Below are 20037 nucleotides of genomic sequence, written 5' to 3'. Positions count from 1 at the left end.
TTTCTTCCTAGTCTTCTAGGAGCACTGCTTGCGGCTAGTTGACGAGATCTCGTTTTAGGTTTATTCTCTCCTCCACTTGCCTTTCGGGTGAGCGAGTGTTAGATGGGTGCATTGTTTTTCTTTGATTCTGTTTTATCAAGTCCATACGTCCAGTGAAGTGCGTATGGATGTAGACGACGCAGACATCAACATCCATTATTTAACACTAGTTGGTGATAGTTGCGTGTGTCACACACACAATGCTTCCATTTTTCCAGTATTTTTCTTATGGTTTGGAAAATTAGGCTGAGAGAACTCTATTTTTTCGGTGACTGCTGAGAGAAGTTTATTTGTTGAGAAGTATGTTCGCTATTATTTTTTGATCAACATGGTCTCGTGATTTATTTTTTATTTTCGTAACTTTGGCCATGGTGATTGTAGGGAGTAAAGGGCAGGGTCAGAACAATGGAACTGACATGACTCCACTTCAGAAGCATGTGTCCTTCTTCGACAGGAACAAAGATGGCGTCATTTACCCGACAGAGACCTACGAAGGTCTTTTCCCTCTTTTCTTATGTTTTTATTTCATTCACTCAATACTATTTTGCCGTCCTTTCTTTCAATCGGCCATTATTAATTTCTTTGCTTCCTGTTTGCCAGGATTTCGCGCTATTGGGTGCAGCGTTGCCTTGTCCGCCGTGAGCGCCCCTTTAATCCACGCCTTCCTCAGTCCGAAAACCAACAATGTATGGTCATTTTCTCCTATCCCTCTCTTCCATTCCCATAGCGTCAGGCATTTCAGGAATATGGTCACTGTCCATAAATTCTGGCTTCTCTGGATATAAATCCCAGGATCTTAAACCGTACCTAAGGCGGTTTAGTAAGCACAGGTCAGTGGTGCCAGCGGGCAGTGAATTTAATAAATACTAAATCGAATCTTCAAATAAAGAATTACTCTTAAATGTCTCTCTCTCTCTATATCTGTCTTATCTATGAACCAATAAAATTAGAGGTACTCACCATAGGGACCTTGACCAACATGAATAATTATGAAAAAATGTACATCAGTGCTTTAGGGAAAATAAATTTCCATATTTTATATCTTTATCAGTTGCTTTCACATATACCATTAGTTGAAATGCCTTATTTCTTTTCCTTTTCCTGTTGTCATATATTCAGGGAAGCCTACCGGCAATCACACTTCCTATTATCGTAGCCATCATTGCAAAAGGCAAACATGGAAGTGACTCTGGTGCCTACGACACTGAGGGAATGTAGGTTTACAGATATTTCAAATTTTGCAGTACTTTTAGTGAGAAGAATATCATTCCTTTCTTAAAATATATGTAGAATTTTAGTTTATACTAAGAATATCAACCTTAGCCGCACAGCATGTTGATTGGATCATCTAGCAGTTTCATTCTAGTTTTTGTACTAGACTTCAAGATCGATAATTATTTTCACTCTTTATTTATACAGCTATTGGAGAAGCGATTATTATTTTTCTCTCTTAGGTTCTTTGACTTGATATAATATCTACACTTTTCAGGTTTGTTCCCGAAAAATTTGAGGAGATTTTTCAGAAGCATGCACACACTAATCCTGATGCATTGACATCTGACGAGTTGAAAGAGATGCTTAAGGCGAATCAACAACCTAATGACCGGCAAGGATGGTGGGTTACTTCGATTAGTGGAAGCAATGCATATAGGAAACTTGTTGATTGAAATTTTTATCATATTTTAAGCAAATGTAAGCCATTCTCGCAATTCTAATACTTATTCTTGCTTTGAAATTATTGCAGGATTGCTAGCCGGACAGAGTGGGAGATTTTACTCCTTGTTGCCAAGGATAAAGATGGATTGCTTCAAAAGGATACAGTAAGATCTGTCTTTGATGGAAGCTTGTTTTACAAACTGGAGGCGGATAACAAGTCTCTCAAATGAAAGCATGATAGTGATAGTTGAAGAGTGGATTGTGTTACCTTATTTGTGCAGTGAACTTATTGTGAGAAATGTTGCTTCACTATGTATGCGAATAAATTATTGGGAATGCCTGCAATTTTGCAATTCAAATTCTCTCTCTCTCTCTCTCTCTCTTTTACGGCATAAGGCTAGATTGGGATGGGCTTGAGCCTATAGATGTGTTGATAGTGTCGTTGCATATAGCCTGAACTTTGCCTAGCCCAATTGAAACAAGGGCCTGTAGGGCACTTTTGATGTTATTTCCAGATTTTCTAATATATTTTCTTAATTCTCTCATTCTTATTGTTTTAGTATTTTCTTTCTTCTCTTAATTTTTTCAACATAGATGATGCTAATTGATTTATTCTACGCGTTAATAACATTTTAATTTTTTTTTCTCATTTTAACTTTAATTTGTTTAGCATTTGTGACTCTTTTGAAAATTCATCTTTGACTCTCCTAATTTCTATTTTTCACTCTATCTTCCTGCTATACTATTATCCATTTTAATTTTTTTTTTTTATTTTTAAGACTCTGAGGCCATTCGGGATTGCATGCCTTAGGGTTGTTTTATAAAACTTTCCATTCAGTCAGTAAAGTATGTATTGATTATACAGCATCTTTTAAATACAATTCTATTTCATTTAGCCAAGTTTGTACTCCAAAATATGCCATTATGTTCTTTGGTTCACGTCTATTATGATGAGAATATATTTGTCATACAGTAACAACTACTCTATAGCAGACATGTCCTCAATATATTTGATGTATTATTTGGATACATCCTTTCTTTCTAAAGCTTGTCAAGTGTTCTTTTTTCAATATTTACCACAAATTATCCCCAAGTGAATACAAATTATAGCTATTTCAATCCTATTTCTAATATTTGAAAATAAATCATGACTGAAAAATAAATCACAAATAACATATTTTCTTTTAAAAATTTACTAAGCATTTTTATTAAAAATTTTGATACCAGAGTTCCAAAATCAATAGGCTACGGCCATGGCACCCAGTGGCATGGGTCACACAAAGTGCCAAAAATCACTATTGTTAACCATTGATGGCAACGGTGTCCAAAAACCACTATTCTAATCATCGGTAGTACGGTGTCGAAATTGATTTCTCACAAATTACAAGTCGATAGGGCCAATAAATAATTCCTATTGGCGGGGTCAGATCATAGCCATACTGAGAATACATACGTGTATACAAAATATATTTTTCATAATTTATCCGGTCATATTTTTCAGATTTCATAATTAAATACAAAATATATATCAAAATTAAATCCACTAATAAGTATTTTACCAAATACTTTAGAAAATACACTTTAAAGTATTAAGTTATTTACATTTTCTCGCTTAAATCCTACTTCGTTCACCTATTTAAATATCATTAAAATTATTATTTTCTTTGTTAATTTTAGAGCTAGGCAAAATAAAAAACATATTAGACACGGCCCAACAGGGCCCAAAGTCGGCCTATAATGAGCACGAACCAATAGGGCCCCAACTTGGCCCACATTGGACACGACCCAATAGTCTCGTATTGGCCTACATTGGACACGACCCAATAAGTCCCGAAGTCGGCCTGCAATGTATACAGCCCAATAGGGCCCAAACTTGGCTCACATTGGATATGGGCCAATAGGCCCACATTGAACACAACCCAATAGGGACAAAAGTTGGCAAGCAATGGACACGGCCCAGTAGGGCCCAAGCTTGGCCCACATTGGACACGACCTAATAGGCCCGATAGGCCCACATTGGACACAGGTTGATAAATCCAACTTTTGTCCATAATGAAGTTTAATAATGTTTTATGAAGTTAGTTGAAAAATTAGCTAATGATATGCAAAAACTGCGAGATAGAAGAATATAGAATTGAAACCATGAGTTTGTCTAAAAAAATTGTGGCCTTTAAACCACGAAGTTGTATAATGAAGACATGCTCTTTATCAGAATGATCTAAAGAGATATGATTTTTGTGAATGACATATGTTGCCATTATAGATCATTTACTAGAATCTATGCTAACAGGATACTTCAAATTTGTTTAGTTAGTGTCAGACCAGTATCAAACTTGTACTATGACAGTTTGGAATCTTATAAATAAAGAATTCCTAAGGTGGAAGATATAGTTACTGTACAACCAGTCAAAATAAAGGATATTTTATGATTATGGATGCGGGGATCTCACCCAACTTATGACTTGACATCACCACGAGTCGGATTAGCTCTGATTTCTCGACAACTTTATGAAAGAGAGGGATTTTTCGTTGTTATTACAATTCTAAAAAAAGTTAGAAAAAGCAACCTATTTCGAAAACAATTTAAAGCTATTATGATTGATGTTTTCCCAAATTTAACCAAAATATGGGCACATGGACACTCGGTATAGCTATGTGGTTGTGTACAAGCTTTCTCACTAGACATGTAACAACCCATGATCTCACCCCAAATGGCTAGCCGGAAGGTATTATTTGGATTTTTTGATCTTGTATAAGTACCCAAGATTTACCCAGCGAATTAATATACGCCCATACGAGTCCTCCCATAATTTTTTTATTTAAGCCCTGACATTTTCGTTAGGCTAAGGGTTCAAATCCATTCAACTCTAATCACAAACATCACAATCGGCTCGTGGTCAGCCCCAATAAATTCGTGCTGCAGTGTCTTCTAGTCCACATAGGTTATGGGCTGAGACCGCTCTGATGCCATTTGTAACAACCCAGGATCTCACCCAACTAGCCAGAAGGTATTATTTAAGTTCCTTGATCCTGTATAAATATCCAAGATCTATCCACATAGGTTATTTGAGTTCTCACAAGACATAGTACATATATACAAATTGGACAACATATGTCTAAACAAACCAGTTGTATTTATATTTCCACTAGTATGGCATTTGCATGACAAGCTTGCAATAAATAAAAAGGCTAGAAAACATACCATCAAGCTATTTGATGAAGCTACCAAGTACATTATATATTAGAATCATTGAATCAACAAAGCAAAATGACAAAAGCCCTTCCATATATTATGTGCATGGAATTGGTAGAATACCTGCAAGAATTGTCCTCCCACAAAAGCTGTCACAACCTATCTACAACTGTTGCCCAGTAGACAACCCAAGAGGGTGGGGGTGTGTGTGTGTGTGTGGGGGGGGGGGGGGGGATGAATTTGGTATTAATAAAACTTTGGTACTTTTTAAGTAATCTAATGAGAATTGTGAAAGCTTTCTTGATTTCTCATTATCAGAAGCTTTAAAGACTTGATCTCTGACTTGGTCCTCGGAGTTGACTCGGCCTTCATTCGAGTCGACTCGATCTCAGTGCCGTAGAAAACATTCTTCTATCATTCTTGTCGGAGTCGACTCATTCATAGCCGGAGTTGACTTGATATCAGTTGGCTTAACAACGAGACTTCTGTCTTTTCGCAGGAGTCGACTCGCCCACAGTTGGAGTCGACTCGATATTAGTTGGAGACGACTCGATATCAGTTGGTTTAAAAACTGATCTTTTGTCTTTTCGCAAGAGTCGACTCGCCCACAGCTGGAGTCGACTCGGGCACTGTACCTTAGAAAATACTTCTCTTGCTTTGCTCTTAGAGTCGGCTCGGTTTCAGTCGGAGTCGACGCGCGCTCTGCATTCAGAAATCTTGCTTTCTGCCAATTCATCAGGAGTCGACTCGCCCAAACTGAAAGTTAGCTCGAGGGCGTGCCAGTTAGCAGTCTTTATGCCAGAGTCGACTCGAGAATCTTCGGAGTCGACTCGAGTGCAGGGCGGAAATTGAAATGGTTCTAAATATAGTAAATGTTGAATTTAAACTTCTTGAACTAATTTTTAAGTCATTCTAGTACATTCAACAATATTTTGTTGAAATACTCATTTGAATTTATTAGTATAATATGAAATATACTCAAATGTTTTTGTGAGGACCCGTGCGGGCATGTGTTTAGTCCCACATCGGTTATTCGCTGGATAGATCTTGGGTACTTATACAGGATCAAGGAACCCAAACAATAACTTCCGGCTAGCTATTTTGGGTAAGGTCCTGGGTTGTTAGAAATGGTATCAGAGCGGACCCGATCCTTAACTTATGTGGACTAGGAGACACTGCAGCATGGATCCATTAGGGTTGACCACGGACCGATCGTGGTGTTTGTGATTAGATTTGAATGGATTTGAACCCTTAGTCTGACGAGAACTTCAGGGCTTGAACGAGGGAGCATGTGAGGATCCGTGCGGGTGTGTGTTTAGTCCCACATCGGTTATTCGCTGGGTAGATATTGGGTACTTATACAGGATCAAGAAACCCAAACAATAACTTTCGGTTAGCCATTTTGGGTGAGGTCCTGCGTTGTTACAGTTTTGGGCTCATCAAAATCAAATAAGGGAACAACAATCACTCAACAATCTTTTCCTTTTTTGATGATGACAAAACACTGAGTATATGCAAATTAATTTATACATACTAAGAGTTAAGTCTAAAAAATTAAAATGAATTCAATATCTGATAATTTAGTTTATCCAAAAGTTGAAAGGTATGAACAATAAACTTTAAATTTAAGGCTCCCCCTTTCACTTGGAATTGTATAAGCATTCATAATATGCAAGCAATTGTTTTGCTTATACTTTACTTAATGAGTTGTTTTTAGTCACATACTTGTAGTCTTGTCTTTTTATTCTTTACTATCAAAGGCCTTTTAGTTTGAATTTATGCTTTAATTCATTATTCATCCAAAGTATTAGAGCTAGATTCAATCAAATGCATTGAAGCTATGATTATCCAATGTTGTATTAGAGCATATAATTTTAATCTTTGATTTAATAAATGCATGTGATTCCAATGCTTAATTCTGACTTAGGTATTGCATAATACTTCTCCCCATCAATCTATGCATTCTTATATTTAATTCTTCTCCTCCTTTTTGTCATCTGCAAAAAGAAAAGCATTATTGATAGAAAAGTAGTTTCCATTCAAGTCAAATATGAATAAGAGAGATACACAAATTGAATTGCTAAAAAGGGAGTTTCATTGCATTGCAAAAGGGTGATTACATCTGTGATGTATAAGTGAGTACAAAATATTCATCACAGGATAGTGAAAATCCTAACGAATTTATACATGAGATAGCAATCAAAACAGCAGGCATACAAGTAGTCATATTCGTCAACTGAGGTAATATTTTTAGAACTACTAGCCCTAGAAAGAGGACCTCTGGGAAAAATTCTAAGATATCTAGTATGGAAGGCAATCTGTGTGCGCTGAGTGGGTTGAGAACGTCTGCTGGCTATCGCTCTAGAAGGACGACCTCTGGAAGATGATCCTATTGGCTGTCGCTCCAGGCTAGTGGCAATCCTTTCTACATTCGTCACAAGGCGCTGGAGTCGTTCCTCCTGAAGGCGAGCTATGGCCTCAATCCTCTGGATATCCTGTTCTATCCTTTCTGTCAGTCTCGTATCCACTTCATCTGTAATCATCCTGATCATCCTCCTCATCTGATCATTGTCGAATCTCACAGAGGATGCCGCCGGCTGTCTTGATGATTCTAAAGGTGAGGTATAGGAAATATCAGACGATGAAGGTGAGTTGGGTGCAGTCTCTGCTCGTGCTCAGCTAGGCTCTCCTTTTTCTAGTTTTCTAAATCCATTTCATTGTCATTTTATATTCACCTTCCTGAACCCCATTCTATGCAAGGATTTTTCATAATAAATATCAGCGTGATGAAGTAATTTCTGTGGCTTCTTCTCAGTGATAACAATTTCAAACACTCGAAACAATAAAGTGAGAGCCATTCCATAGGGTAGACTCAGTCTGGTCTTTGTGGCTGCCTCACTCATATAAATCATCATCATTTTAGGTAAGTTTAGCTGAGAACCTACCAACACAGAGTGCATTACTATAATGTCTCTCTCAGTCAACCTTTCAAAATGTCCCGTCTTGGGGAACAAGATTCTCCCTAGGATGCTGTGAAGGAGCCTCATTTCTACAGGTAGATGGGTTGCTGTAATGGCTTCCAAAGGACCTATTTCATCCTTACCGAAAATTGCTCTTAAGTGCTGCACCTTTATCAGCATGTATTGAAGCAGTGATTCCTTCATTTGGCATCTTCGGAGTTCGAGCAAACAGTTGTTCGGTCACAATTATTTCAATCCCTCTGACAGAGCTAATTAATGTTCCTATCTTGGTATCCGTCTTCAAGGAACTATAAAATTCTCTAACTAGGTCAATATAGATGGGTAATCTAATGAGCAAATGAAATCCCAACCTAAGGCTTTCAACTTTTCTTCTATTGTAAATCCTTCTCTTTCAAGAAACTCAAAGTCGATTCTCCTACTGTGGTTACGACTCTTTCGGCCGAGGACGAAGGGGAGATCGAGATTACGGGCTCCGTCGAGTTGGTTTTCGGCGCGTGGACCTTCTTTAGTTAAGTTTATAGCACTAGTATTATCTCAATTTATGGGATTTTTAGTTCTTGGTGTATGCTGCAGATTTTGCAATTGTGTCATCTATAAAACCCAATTTATTTTTGGCTGAGAGTGCAACATACATTGCTTTGCTCCAGGAGTGATAATTGTGAGAAGTAAGAAGTTGGGAATAAGAGTGAGACCTGGATTTTCTCCATGGTGCAGAAAATATGGATTGCTTGATTCATCTGTGCTGCCATTTTGGGTGTTTTGATTGTTGACATTTGTCTATAAGGCTTCTGATATAGAAGAATTCATGATTGAAAAGCAAAATAGAGATCACCTTCACAGAACAGATCACCTTGGCAACAAGGGGGGCACTCGGATTGGAGTGCTTGTCTCCTCTTCTCTGCGGCTGGCGACCGGCAGCGGCACGCGGCGACGACAGCAGCATGTGGCGACGTGATGAAGACATGAGGAAGGCCATGAGAAATGTAGCAACGAAAGCAAAGCGAGCCGAAGCTAGGAAAGCAAAACAAGTGGTGATTAGTTGTGTATATGGTTTGGAAGGAGGCTTGCATGGACCAATTGCAATTGGGTATGAGCCAAAATTGTAAGGAGGTGTGCAAGGCTTGATGGACCAGCAAGGTGGCATGGCACATGAGGTGGAGCATGGCGTGGAGCATGGCATATGGCTTCTTAAATCTTAGGAGGAGCAGTCAGTTATTTGAAATTAAATTAAAAGGCATGCGGATGAGCCATTTGAATTTAAAGTCATGCGCATGGGCTTGGAGGTTGACTTGGTTATTCCTTAAAAGAAGAAGGATCTTTAGACTTTAAAGTTGCTCTTTTGAATTTGAAATGTGAGTTTGAATTGTCTTTCATTTGAAAAGATGGCTGAGATCCTTAAGGGGTCCTATAAATACGTCTCTCATATAATTTGAAAGGATCTTTTGAATGAATGAAAAAATTCTGGGCATTAGCTCTAAACCGACCCATAGAAATAGGTGTTAGCTTGAGCTAGTCCTATCTCCAAATTCTATCGTCATCCTTTGATTTTTGGTGTTGCCTCGAGGTGGTCCATTAGTCCCATCCATCCATCACGCCATCAAGCTCCAACCAGCCATTCTACCGTAGGCATTCATCCAATACTTTGGTGAATCTTAGCCATCCAACACACCATCAACATATCATCCACCATCCATCATTTGAGAGCTTCCATCATGATGGCAGTAGCACGCGGCGATGGTGGAGCACTCGGCTGCGGACGGGTATGCGGCAATAGTGGAGCGCTCGGCCACGGACGGGTATGCGGCAATAGTGGAGCGCTCGCCACGGACGAGTCTTCTCTCTTGCTCGCGTCCGGGGATAGGGACGTTGTCGCTTCTCTCCACCGGATCTAGCAGCAGATCTTCTCTCTCACTCGCATCCGAGGGCAAGGACATAGGCACTCAAGGAAGGGAAGCTTTCTTCTTCCTTCCACGCTGGAACCTCCAAAGGTGAAGAAGGGCAACAGGAGAGACAGGAGTGGCGCTCTGATACCATATCAAACAAGCAAAATATTTGAGGAAGAAAAGAAAGATGTTTTCTTCTATATTGCACTATATGATTACAAGGCTATATATATATATATATCAATTGTGGGATAAGGATGAGTTGCAGGATAAGGATGAAATGCAAAACCGCAGAACAAACTAACTAATAACTTTAGCTGTTCAGGATAAAGATGAAGGCTAACTAATGTGCGCTTTCCAACTGTTCCGGATAAGGATGAAGTTTAATTAATGTGTACTTTCCAATTACTTTCGCGGCGCTTTCAAAAGTGTCAGAAAGTAAATTACCGACGTTTATAAGCGTCGATAAAGAGCATAAAAAGCGTTGCCAAAACTTTTTATTGTATATTATTGTTCTTTAACAAAAAAAAAAAAGCTTATTATTGTTGTAGTGCTTCTTTGACGTGCTTTTTCTGTCAATTATCCTGCTTTATGTGTTTCAATCCATTTACTACGATGCATTGAATCTATACCGTTTCAATTTTCACTTTTTAATTCTATTTTCGTTAAATGTTGGTTTCTACCTTCCTTTGTCAAAAAAAAAAAAGCAAAAGAAGAAAATAAAGATAAATGGAATCTGTACTCCACGCAGTTGTGTAAATTTATGCCTAATTTCCAGTTTTGTTCGCATGCATGCGCTGGAAATATTCTGAATTGATCAATGAGAAACCTTTACGGGATATCGTTACATACATTAAATATTTGCAAATACAGAAAATTATAAATCCCGTTTCGTTTTCTCCGTCATCTTTCAGATATAAATATGTGGCTCCGGAAACTACTTCATCCATCGAGGAAAGGAGTCCCTCGTCAAAGATTCTATTTGTTGTTGCGACTGAAGATGGCCGTATTATCCTATGCCTCCTGCCTTCTCTTGCTTCTCCTTGTCGTCGTCTCAGGTATACTTCGAACCTCGTTAATTAATTATCTGGGTTCAGTAGCTACGATTCCTTTTCTTGCCAATTTTGTGGTTCTCTGAGACTTAGAGATCCATTTAGACTCTAACAGAAGGCCAGAGATCAACGGATTGTTCTGGTTGATTGTAAGGGCCAGCTATGTCCTTTTGCTGCTCTCTCTCTTCTTCGACGGCGGTGGCCATGGCATTCCGGTCAGCGATTGTTTGATCGGTGCAATATTGTTCTTTGATTCTGTTCCATTTATTATTAAACCCCCCCTCCGTGCCGGCATTTTCCGGCGAGGTGTGTGTTGATGCGGGTGCATCATCTAACTCTTGTTGGTGATACCAGCCCGTGCCACAGATCCATGTTTCCATTTTTCTAGCATGTTGATATCCAGATATGGTCATGGCCTTTGCTGGTGATAACAGCTGAGCTATGGACTCTCTCTCTCTCTCTCTTCTCTTCTCTCTCTCTCTCTCTCTCTCTTTTGGTGCTAAGAAATAGGAGTGAGGAGAGAAAACCTCATCCGCGTAGCAGCTTCCACTGGCCCCCTTCTACCAGAAAATGTTCAATGCGGATAGAAATTTTTGCTTATATCCCCTCGACTATGGTTACCCTACGTATGAGTACGTCATCCCAGCGCCACTTCAGTGCTAGCTGGACCAGATAGCGTTTTCACCAAGCGTGTCCAGACGGGGCATTCGGTCCCCCATATTTAATTGACGTCCGTGCGTTTTGAACCTTGACCGCGCCAATGGAAGCAAAGCCTATTCCAACTTGCTACCACCATGGTGGCACTCTCTCTCTCTCTCATAAGTGGGAAGTTGTGCATTGTTTGTTGATGTGCGCATGGGGAGACAAATCCGGCGCAAAGAGCCTTGTGAGGGAGTTTAACCCTCCCCCAATGGAAAACGAAAGGAATCTTAGGTTTTCTTTTGTGATCTTGGGCCGATTTTCCTTTCTGTTTGGTTCACATGACAAATGAGCCTACTGATTGTCTGTTTGTCTATACGTTGCTTTCTATCCTGCCCATTTGCCTAAGAAACGGTCTGCTCATGCCACTATAATTTTTTTATTGGGGTCTTTCGAATAATTTCGGTGACTAGTGCAAATTTTTTACAGTGCCACTACAATTTCTTATAAGTTCTTTCATGGTGGTCTTTGGACGACAAAACTAGTGCAATTTTTTTGCTTACAGTTGGCACAAATGGCTGAGAGAAAACTTTATATTAATATTTGAAAGCATGTTACCTAAACTTACAGTCATCAGTTTTTTTTTTAATTATTAATATTATTTTACGTTTCCTTGTGACCAAAATGATCCCGTGAATCCTTCCCTAAGGGATTAAAACGCAGGGTGAGAACAATGAACTGACATGACTCCACTTCAGAAGCACGTATCGTTCTTTGATAGGAACAAAGATGGGGTCATCTATCCAAAAGAGACCTACGAAGGTCTTCTCGTCTACTTTGTTTTCATTTCATTCACCCTCGTAATATTTTGTCATCTTCCCGTTTTTCTTGGTTCACGCCCTCTTTTTCTTTTGGCTTGCCAATATTAATTTATTTGCTTATTGTTCTTCAGGATTTCGTGCAATTGGGTTCGGCGTTGCCTTGTCTTCCGTATCCTCCGTCCTAATTCATGGCTTCCTCAGTCCCAAAACCAATAATGTATGCTCGTTTTCTCCTCACTCTCCCCCTCTTCTTCACTTCCCGCAAAATTAGACGGTTGATGTATGCGATCAGTCTATGACTACTAACTCCACCAGATAATAAATCCAGCAAAATTTTAGATGGACTTTTCAGCCTACAATACTAGTACCAATTCCCAATAACTTTACCAACTACACCAATCCATAGTAGAGCAAATATCAACTCATTTAAAATTTTTATTTCATAACAGACTCAAAGTGTCCCTAGAATGACATTGTGTGCTGAGTGAAGATCCCTAGACTACACTACAACGATAGCCGAGTAATTGAGGCTTCTTAGTCTAATCTATAGTAAAAGTATAAATTTTTTGCTCATCGTCTAAAAGATAACTTATAATGAGGCAAATTTACCTTTCTTAATATTGGCAGATCTCAAAGCATACCAGGAATTAAAGTTAATTGTATCAACGTTTATCCGTAACAATGACCATTATTGACCTTACTAATATTCATAATTGAAATTATTTTGAAAATTTATAAAGTTTAACACATAAATGGAAATTATAAAAGCTAGAATGTTGAAACTTTCAGTCCATGAATTTCTTTGAGCATGATTAGCCCCTCTAGTATTTCACTTTCAAAAATTAAAAGTACCCAACATGGGGACCTAGATCAACATGAATGGATTAATTGTACTTCACAGCCTTGCACAAAATTTCAATATTTTATATTTTCAATAGGAAGCAAATGCATTTTTGTTGGTTGCTTCCACAAAACCCCTTAGGCGAAATGACTTAAATTTCTTTTCTTTTTCTCGTTGTCATATATGTAGGGAACAATTCCAGCAATCCTTCTCCCTATTCTTGTAGCTAATATTCAGAAAGGCAAACACGGAAGCGACACTGGTGCCTACGACACTGAGGGAAGGTAGGTTGATATATATTGTTCAATTTTTATCGATACTTTTAGTTACAAGAGTATAATTCTTTTTTAAGAAAACAACATTTTGTTGAATTTGGATACTCATATCTACCAAAATATTGGTGTTTACTATTCAAAGAAAGCCATCGATTATATGTAGATTATGGAATGAGGATATTGTATGTGTGATTTTCTATGAAGATATATGCCTATGTATATTCACTAAACTCCAAAGAAAATCAAGAAAGAAAAACGTATATAGCTTTATGTGAAACCTTATGAAAAGTTGTTGTAGAAAAGGATTTTGAGCTATCTAGAGGGAATACTCTTAGGCCCTGTTTGGGGGAGCTATTGGAGGGCCAAAAAGTACTTTCTGGCCCTCCAAAAGTACTTTTAGATAAAAAATAGTGTTTGGTAAAATTTTCGCAAAGCTGTGTCGAAAGCTGAAAACAGTTTTGGGGAGAAGCTCCAATTTTGAGCTTTCCGAAAATGCTGTTTTCAGCTTTCTTGGAAAGTTGTTTTTTGGACCAAAATACCCCATTTAAATCATACTTTTTTTCCCAAAACGCTTATCCCGCCTCTTCCTTTCTCCCTTTCGCTCTCAATCTTCTTCTTCCTTTCTCTCTATTTGTTAGAAGATAAATGGTCATTAGAATGATGAAAAATTAATTTACAATAATAATTATAATATTTTATATATGTATTATTGTATTATACTATAAATATAATATTATATTATATTATATCATAATACATTGATATGCTATGTTAAATAATTTAATATTATATTAAATTATTATTCTATAATACATAATGTTATAGTACTATATTATAATATTATTATATTACATTACATTAATATTATACTATATCATATATTTATATATTAATACATATTATATTTTATTATGCTCTATTATAATACTGATAATATCCTTTATGGTCATTTTATCACACAAAAGTACTTTCTCAGTTTGTTTACAAAATACATGTCTAAGTGCCACAGCACTTTAGAAATGTAGTTACCAAACAGCAAACAGCTTTTTATAAACGCTCTACTTCAACAGCTCTACTTCCAAAAGCTCTACTACTAACAGCTCCCCCAAACAGGGCCTTAGGGCATTTCTACATAGAGAATTCTTATACTCAAATTCAAGGTCCATCGAACCGATAACAAGATTTGTACCGGTCAGCTGACTGCTCGGTATAGTATCGGTTCGGTATCTTACCGACACATGGTACGGTAGGGCATGCCGGTTCCATACGGCACGCCCATTTTTTTTTTAAGTTTTTTAAGTTTTTTTGTAAACTTTTTCATTGATTTTAAGTCTAATTTGATATTTTTTTGATATTTTTTGATGCTTCTATAATCTCAATTTAACCTAAATAATGGATCTTATTGTTTTTAAAATGATACAAATCATAAAATAATTAGTGAGATATTGCATTCTATAAGAAGCAACATGAAATATCCTCAAATCAAGTAGTGAAGTGAAAAATATAAAATAATACAATCAATTATATATATCTAAAGTATAACATATATACCGATATCTAAAATTTCGTCGAGTCGTGAGCCTCTCATAAATATCCATATCATAAGCATAGTCAGGAGGCACATCAGGCCATCCCTCTAGCCATGCACGTTATAGTCTTGTATGTTCTTCCAAAAAAAAAACATGCTCTGGGTTATAAGCACTCTGTAACAACCAGGATCTCACCCAAAATGGCTAGCCGGAAGTTATTATTTGGTTTTTGATCCTGTATAAGTATCCAAGATCTATCCAGCGAATAACCGATATGGAACTAAACACACGCCCGCACGGGTCCTCACATACTCTCCCGTTCCAGCCCTGACATCCTCGTCAGGCTAAGGGTTCAAATATATTCAAATCTAATCACAACACCATGATTGGCCCGTAGTCAGCCCCAATGGATCCGTGCTGCAGTGTTTCTTAGTCCACATAGGTTATGGGCGGGTCCGCTCTGATACCATTGTCACGCCCCCGCCTACGCAAGGCACGTGAGGCACCCAGTGCCCACATGGGGGTCACATGAGGAGGGACCGCGGGGCTCCCCTGCCAGATATTGTCCGTTCCGGGGCTTCACGCAAGCGTCCTTCACCCCTCCCGATTTTGTTTTCCACCAAAACGTCTGCAGGATTAGGAGACACCCACCTCATATGCCAAGCTCTGGAACGGCTCTTGTCCGATGGTGGGAAGGATGTGAGGCCCAATAGTCCCATATCGGAAAGACTCATTCCAGAGCTTGGCATATGAGCGGGTGTCTCCTAATCCTAAAGACGCGTTTTGGGTGGAAAACAAAACCGGGGAGGGGTGAAGGACGCTTGCGTGAAGCCCCGAAACCGGACAATATCTGGCAGGGGAGCCCTCCCTCCTCATGTGGCCCCCACGTGGGCATTGGGTGCCACACGTGCCTCGCGTAGGCGGGGGCGTGACACACTCTTGGTTCTTACTGAAACTCTGGCTCGGAGAGTTATCTTCTGGCTGAAAAAATAGTTGTGAAGAGACCCATCCGAATAAATCGGCAAAAAATTCAATCCGTAAGATGCTCCGAATTGTATAATAGTAGCCACCATGAGATGCCTCAGATGTACTATATCTATATCTACATCCGTATGGGTCATAGGCTGTTTGTGGCTGTAGGTAATAGGATCCAGTATACGACTCAAAATCTGATGCATCTGTGAATCCTACTCCATATGTGCGGTTATTTGCAGCTACATTATGTCCTTCTAAATGACCTCGAAGAGCCTGTCTCCTATATGCAGTCGGATCCTGATGGGCTCACCAGATTATGTATCGTGGTTTCTATCTTATATAACATTTGTAAACTAAGACTCTCCAGTGAATCGAAGACTACCCTATGATTGTGTCTCATAAATGGTGGTCTCATAAACTCCACTCCCTCCTTGCCCAATAAATCCATGACCACCAGAACTGCTGTTTCTGTCTTTGAATCTGAGTGACTGATTCCTCCTCGACAGTCTCCATTAAGCTTGTAGGTGCCTTTTATTTTTCTATTTTTGTGTGCTAGGCAGTTGTTTTCTTACCTTTTGTGCCACTTGCTGTCTGCTTAACATTCGTGCCCCTCTTCCTAGCTATATTGGAAGCATATATATCGTTCTCCTAACAGAGTCGACCGAGTAGTATCGTGGCATCGTCTAAGTATCTCTCATCATATCTTTGAGAAAATGTCTCGGACAAGGAGTCATGTGGTGACTGGCTCTTGTATAGTTGTGGCTGATTAGCTGGAGGATGCGTGGAATATTGTCTCTGCCCATTGCTTTGCATCCACCCTATTATTGTTGACTACAAAATTGGCTGACAATGCGTAGTCTAAATCTGGCGGCAAATTTGGTGCGCCAGCCAAATTGCCGACGCTTCTCCCTAGTGTCGGCAATTAAGTGGTCGAAGTAACTATTTTCCTGTAGTGAAATGGTTTAACCTATGTAGATCTCATCCAAATTATGTCAACTCTATTATGATAATATTAGCATTTGCTAGATTGGTTTTACTTTTTCTATATATGTTGATTTTTGTATACATCACTGCCTCATTTGTGTTTCTTTATATTCAGCTAGGATAGTTGTTTTAAATAATGTACCTGATTAATTACTCACTCTTCCTGAGAATATATATTAATGGCCAACACGATTCTTTTGCATAAGGAAGACAAATAATTGTAGACACCCATGTCTTTTCCATTGAGTATGATGTTGTCTATAGCGTAGACCATATAAATCATTTATTTGTAGAGTTCTTTCATAGCTTTCTTGTGTTGTTAAGATTAGTAACATAGAATTATTAGGACAATAGTTATAGGATATTTCTGCATATTAGTAAAGATTATACTACTTCAAAGATCTTTGGTCACCCTTCTTTAGATTATTACTTCCAAGCCTCCATCACATCATTACTAAAATTTAGCATCAAGTAACCATCAAATTAATTTCTCCAGTGTCATTTTAACTCACAAAGATCCCTGTTTCTGTTTTCATATTATGTTGGAATGAATCACTATCATATGGCTGATAAAAGCTTAAGTAGCAAGTGCACAACATGCTAATTGGATTATCTCTTATCATTTCATTCTAGATTATTTTAACTCTTTATTTATACTACATTGGTTGTGGTATATAATTAATAGCATGATGTTCTGTTGTAAGACTCACCTTCACAAATAGAAAAGTCAGGTTTCTTTATCTCTTTTACCAGAACTTTTAGAAAAGTGATAATTAATTTCTTTATCTTAGATTGTTGACTTGACATAGTGTATACAATTTTAAGGTTTGTCCCTGAAAAATTTGTGGAGATTTTCAGAAGCATGCACACACTAATCCTAATGCATTGACATCTGACGAGTTGAAAGAGATGCTTAAGGCGAATCAACAACCTAATAACACCCAAGGATGGTGAGTTTCTTCAATAGCGGAAGCTAAGCATATAGGAAAATTGTTTCTTAAGAATTTATTTAATTTAACTTTGAAATTTGTTGCAGGGTTGCTAGTCGGACAGAGTGGGAAATTTTATTCTCTCTCGCTAAGGATAAAGATGGAATGCTTCAAAAGGACACTGTAAGACTTGTCTATGATGGAAGCCTGTTTTATAAATTGGAGGCAGAGCGAAAGGCTCTCAATGAAAGCGTAAATGTGAGAGTTGAAGAGCGAATTTTATTCAAGTCAGTGAACTTCTTGCGTGAGATGCTGTTCTAGAACATTGCATACATATGCAAATAAATTGTTTGTAATGCTTACAGTTGCATAATTCAAATTCTCTCTCTCTTTCTCTCTACCTGTCATCTATCTCTTTGTCTGCTATGGCTTATACCGAGTTGGGATGGGATTAAGCCTGAAGATTTGGCATCGATAGAGTCATTTCTTGTTGTCTCATATCTTCCATCCATATTTTCTAGGTCCTTTCTTTCTTCTCCTAAATTTTTCATCACAAATATAGTAATTGATTTTATTCTATATCCTCATAATATTTTAATTGATTTTTTGACATTTGGCCTTTAATTTTGTATCTTTTACAGCTCCTTTTTAAATTCATTTACGCTATCTCTCCTAATTTCTATTTTTCACTATATCTTTCCTACTTTAATATTATACATTCCATTTTAATGTTTATTTATGTTTGTTCAGACTTGAGGCCATAAGATATCATGTTTTATGATTGTTTGATAAAATTTTGGTTTGAGACAATAAGGTATGGATTAAGTTATACAAAATCATATAAATTCAATTCTATTTCATTTACATAAATTTTAGCACCAGAATATATCATCATGAACCTAAATACATTGTTGCATACATCCATCCTTTATAAAAACTGGCCAAGTGTTTTTTCAATATTTTGTCATGAACCATCTCCAAGTACATAAAAGGTATTGCTATTTCAAGACGATTTCTATCAATAGCTTAAATAAGAAAATAATAGTCATTATTTACCTTTTTGATACACAACCAAATTGGTTCTTTGATATTATTGTCATTTTCCTTGATATTTGTCTGATTATACATTCCTTTAATATTATAAAGTGGATCATACATTTAAATTCCTCATAATTAGCAGAATTCTATATCACCTCTATTTGTTTATGTAAATACATATGAGAATATTGCCCTCCATTCACTTGATATTTCAATGATTTTTAGAATTTCATAAACAATCTTTTTGATACTTAAGTTTTTATGCTTACTAAAAAGTAAACTATCTCCTAGCCCGAGCCGCTTCCCCTGTAGTTGTCAGCTCGTTCTTGACAAATCCATCGGGTGTTCATAATCTGGAGTAAAAGGATTCCAACCTTTGCATGCCGGTACCAAAAACCGATGCCTCTCCACCTGCTCCTTATGTCGATACTCCCGTCTTCTCCTTCTCCGCTTTCCCCCTTCGCCTTTCAGTATTTCCGAGTTCTACCGGCTCTCCTTTATCATATTTCCTATAACGAAGAGAGCAGTTGGCGCCAAAGATTGATCTTTCGTGTCTTCTAAGCATAGGGATTTCGGGAGAAGCTCCAATAGAAAAATATTGGAAGGGAAAAAAGCTTCTAAAATGAATCTTTTCCCATGCAATAGTAAGGAATTCTTGACGATATCGAGCTGGAACAACCTGTTCTTCCTGAATACCCCGATTCAGGGCCAAAGAATTTCCCGCCGCTACCATATAATATTCATCTCTATTTGGTGATAAATAAACCACCTGTGCCTCTTTTGATCTCTGAGATATTTCATAAAACGGACTCTCTATAGATCCCCAATGACCAATCCTCACATGAATAGCTAAGGATCCAATAAGTCCAACATTGATTCCTTCGGACGTGTCAATTGGGCAAATACGTCCATAGTGGCTAGGATGGATATCTCGTATCCGAAAACTAGCAGTTCGCCCCGTCAATCCTCCAGGACCCAAATAACTCAATTTTCGCCCATGAACGATTTGTGTCAATGGATTAGTTCGATCCAAAACTTGAGATAACGGGTGTAGGCCAAAAAACGATTCATAAAAGCTGGCACTTTTAAAGGACATTGTCGATGCTTATAAGTGTAGTTAGCTAGGCCCCTAACACTATGGAAAACGTTGAAGAAACATCAACTACACAAGCATCGAAATAGAAATTTTCCATGCTTGCTGG

The 20037-nt window shown here is 38.0% G+C and overlaps 2 protein-coding genes across 2 annotated transcripts; both read left to right on the top strand.

The window, feature by feature from the left end:
* Positions 1-455: 455 nt before the first annotated feature.
* LOC120107353 (probable peroxygenase 4) lies at positions 456-1942 on the top strand. The gene is made up of 5 exons (XM_039120598.1): positions 456-534; positions 640-725; positions 1159-1253; positions 1529-1654; positions 1784-1942. Exons 1-5 carry the CDS (start codon positions 456-458, stop codon positions 1923-1925), a joined length of 528 nt encoding a protein of 175 aa, XP_038976526.1. The 3' UTR covers positions 1926-1942.
* Positions 1943-12185: 10243 nt separating this feature from the next.
* On the top strand, positions 12186-18118 carry LOC120107350 (probable peroxygenase 4). The gene is made up of 7 exons (XM_039120594.1): positions 12186-12265; positions 12396-12481; positions 13295-13389; positions 16033-16045; positions 16124-16210; positions 17727-17818; positions 17905-18118. Exons 1-7 carry the CDS (start codon positions 12187-12189, stop codon positions 18116-18118), a joined length of 666 nt encoding a protein of 221 aa, XP_038976522.1. The 5' UTR covers position 12186.
* The last annotated feature ends 1919 nt before the right edge of the window (positions 18119-20037 follow it).

This window comes from Phoenix dactylifera, unplaced genomic scaffold (genome assembly GCF_009389715.1).
Source record: "Phoenix dactylifera cultivar Barhee BC4 unplaced genomic scaffold, palm_55x_up_171113_PBpolish2nd_filt_p 000834F, whole genome shotgun sequence".
NCBI classification, from domain to species: Eukaryota; Viridiplantae; Streptophyta; class Magnoliopsida; order Arecales; family Arecaceae; genus Phoenix; species Phoenix dactylifera.
This window is presented reverse-complemented; position numbering and strand designations above follow the sequence as displayed.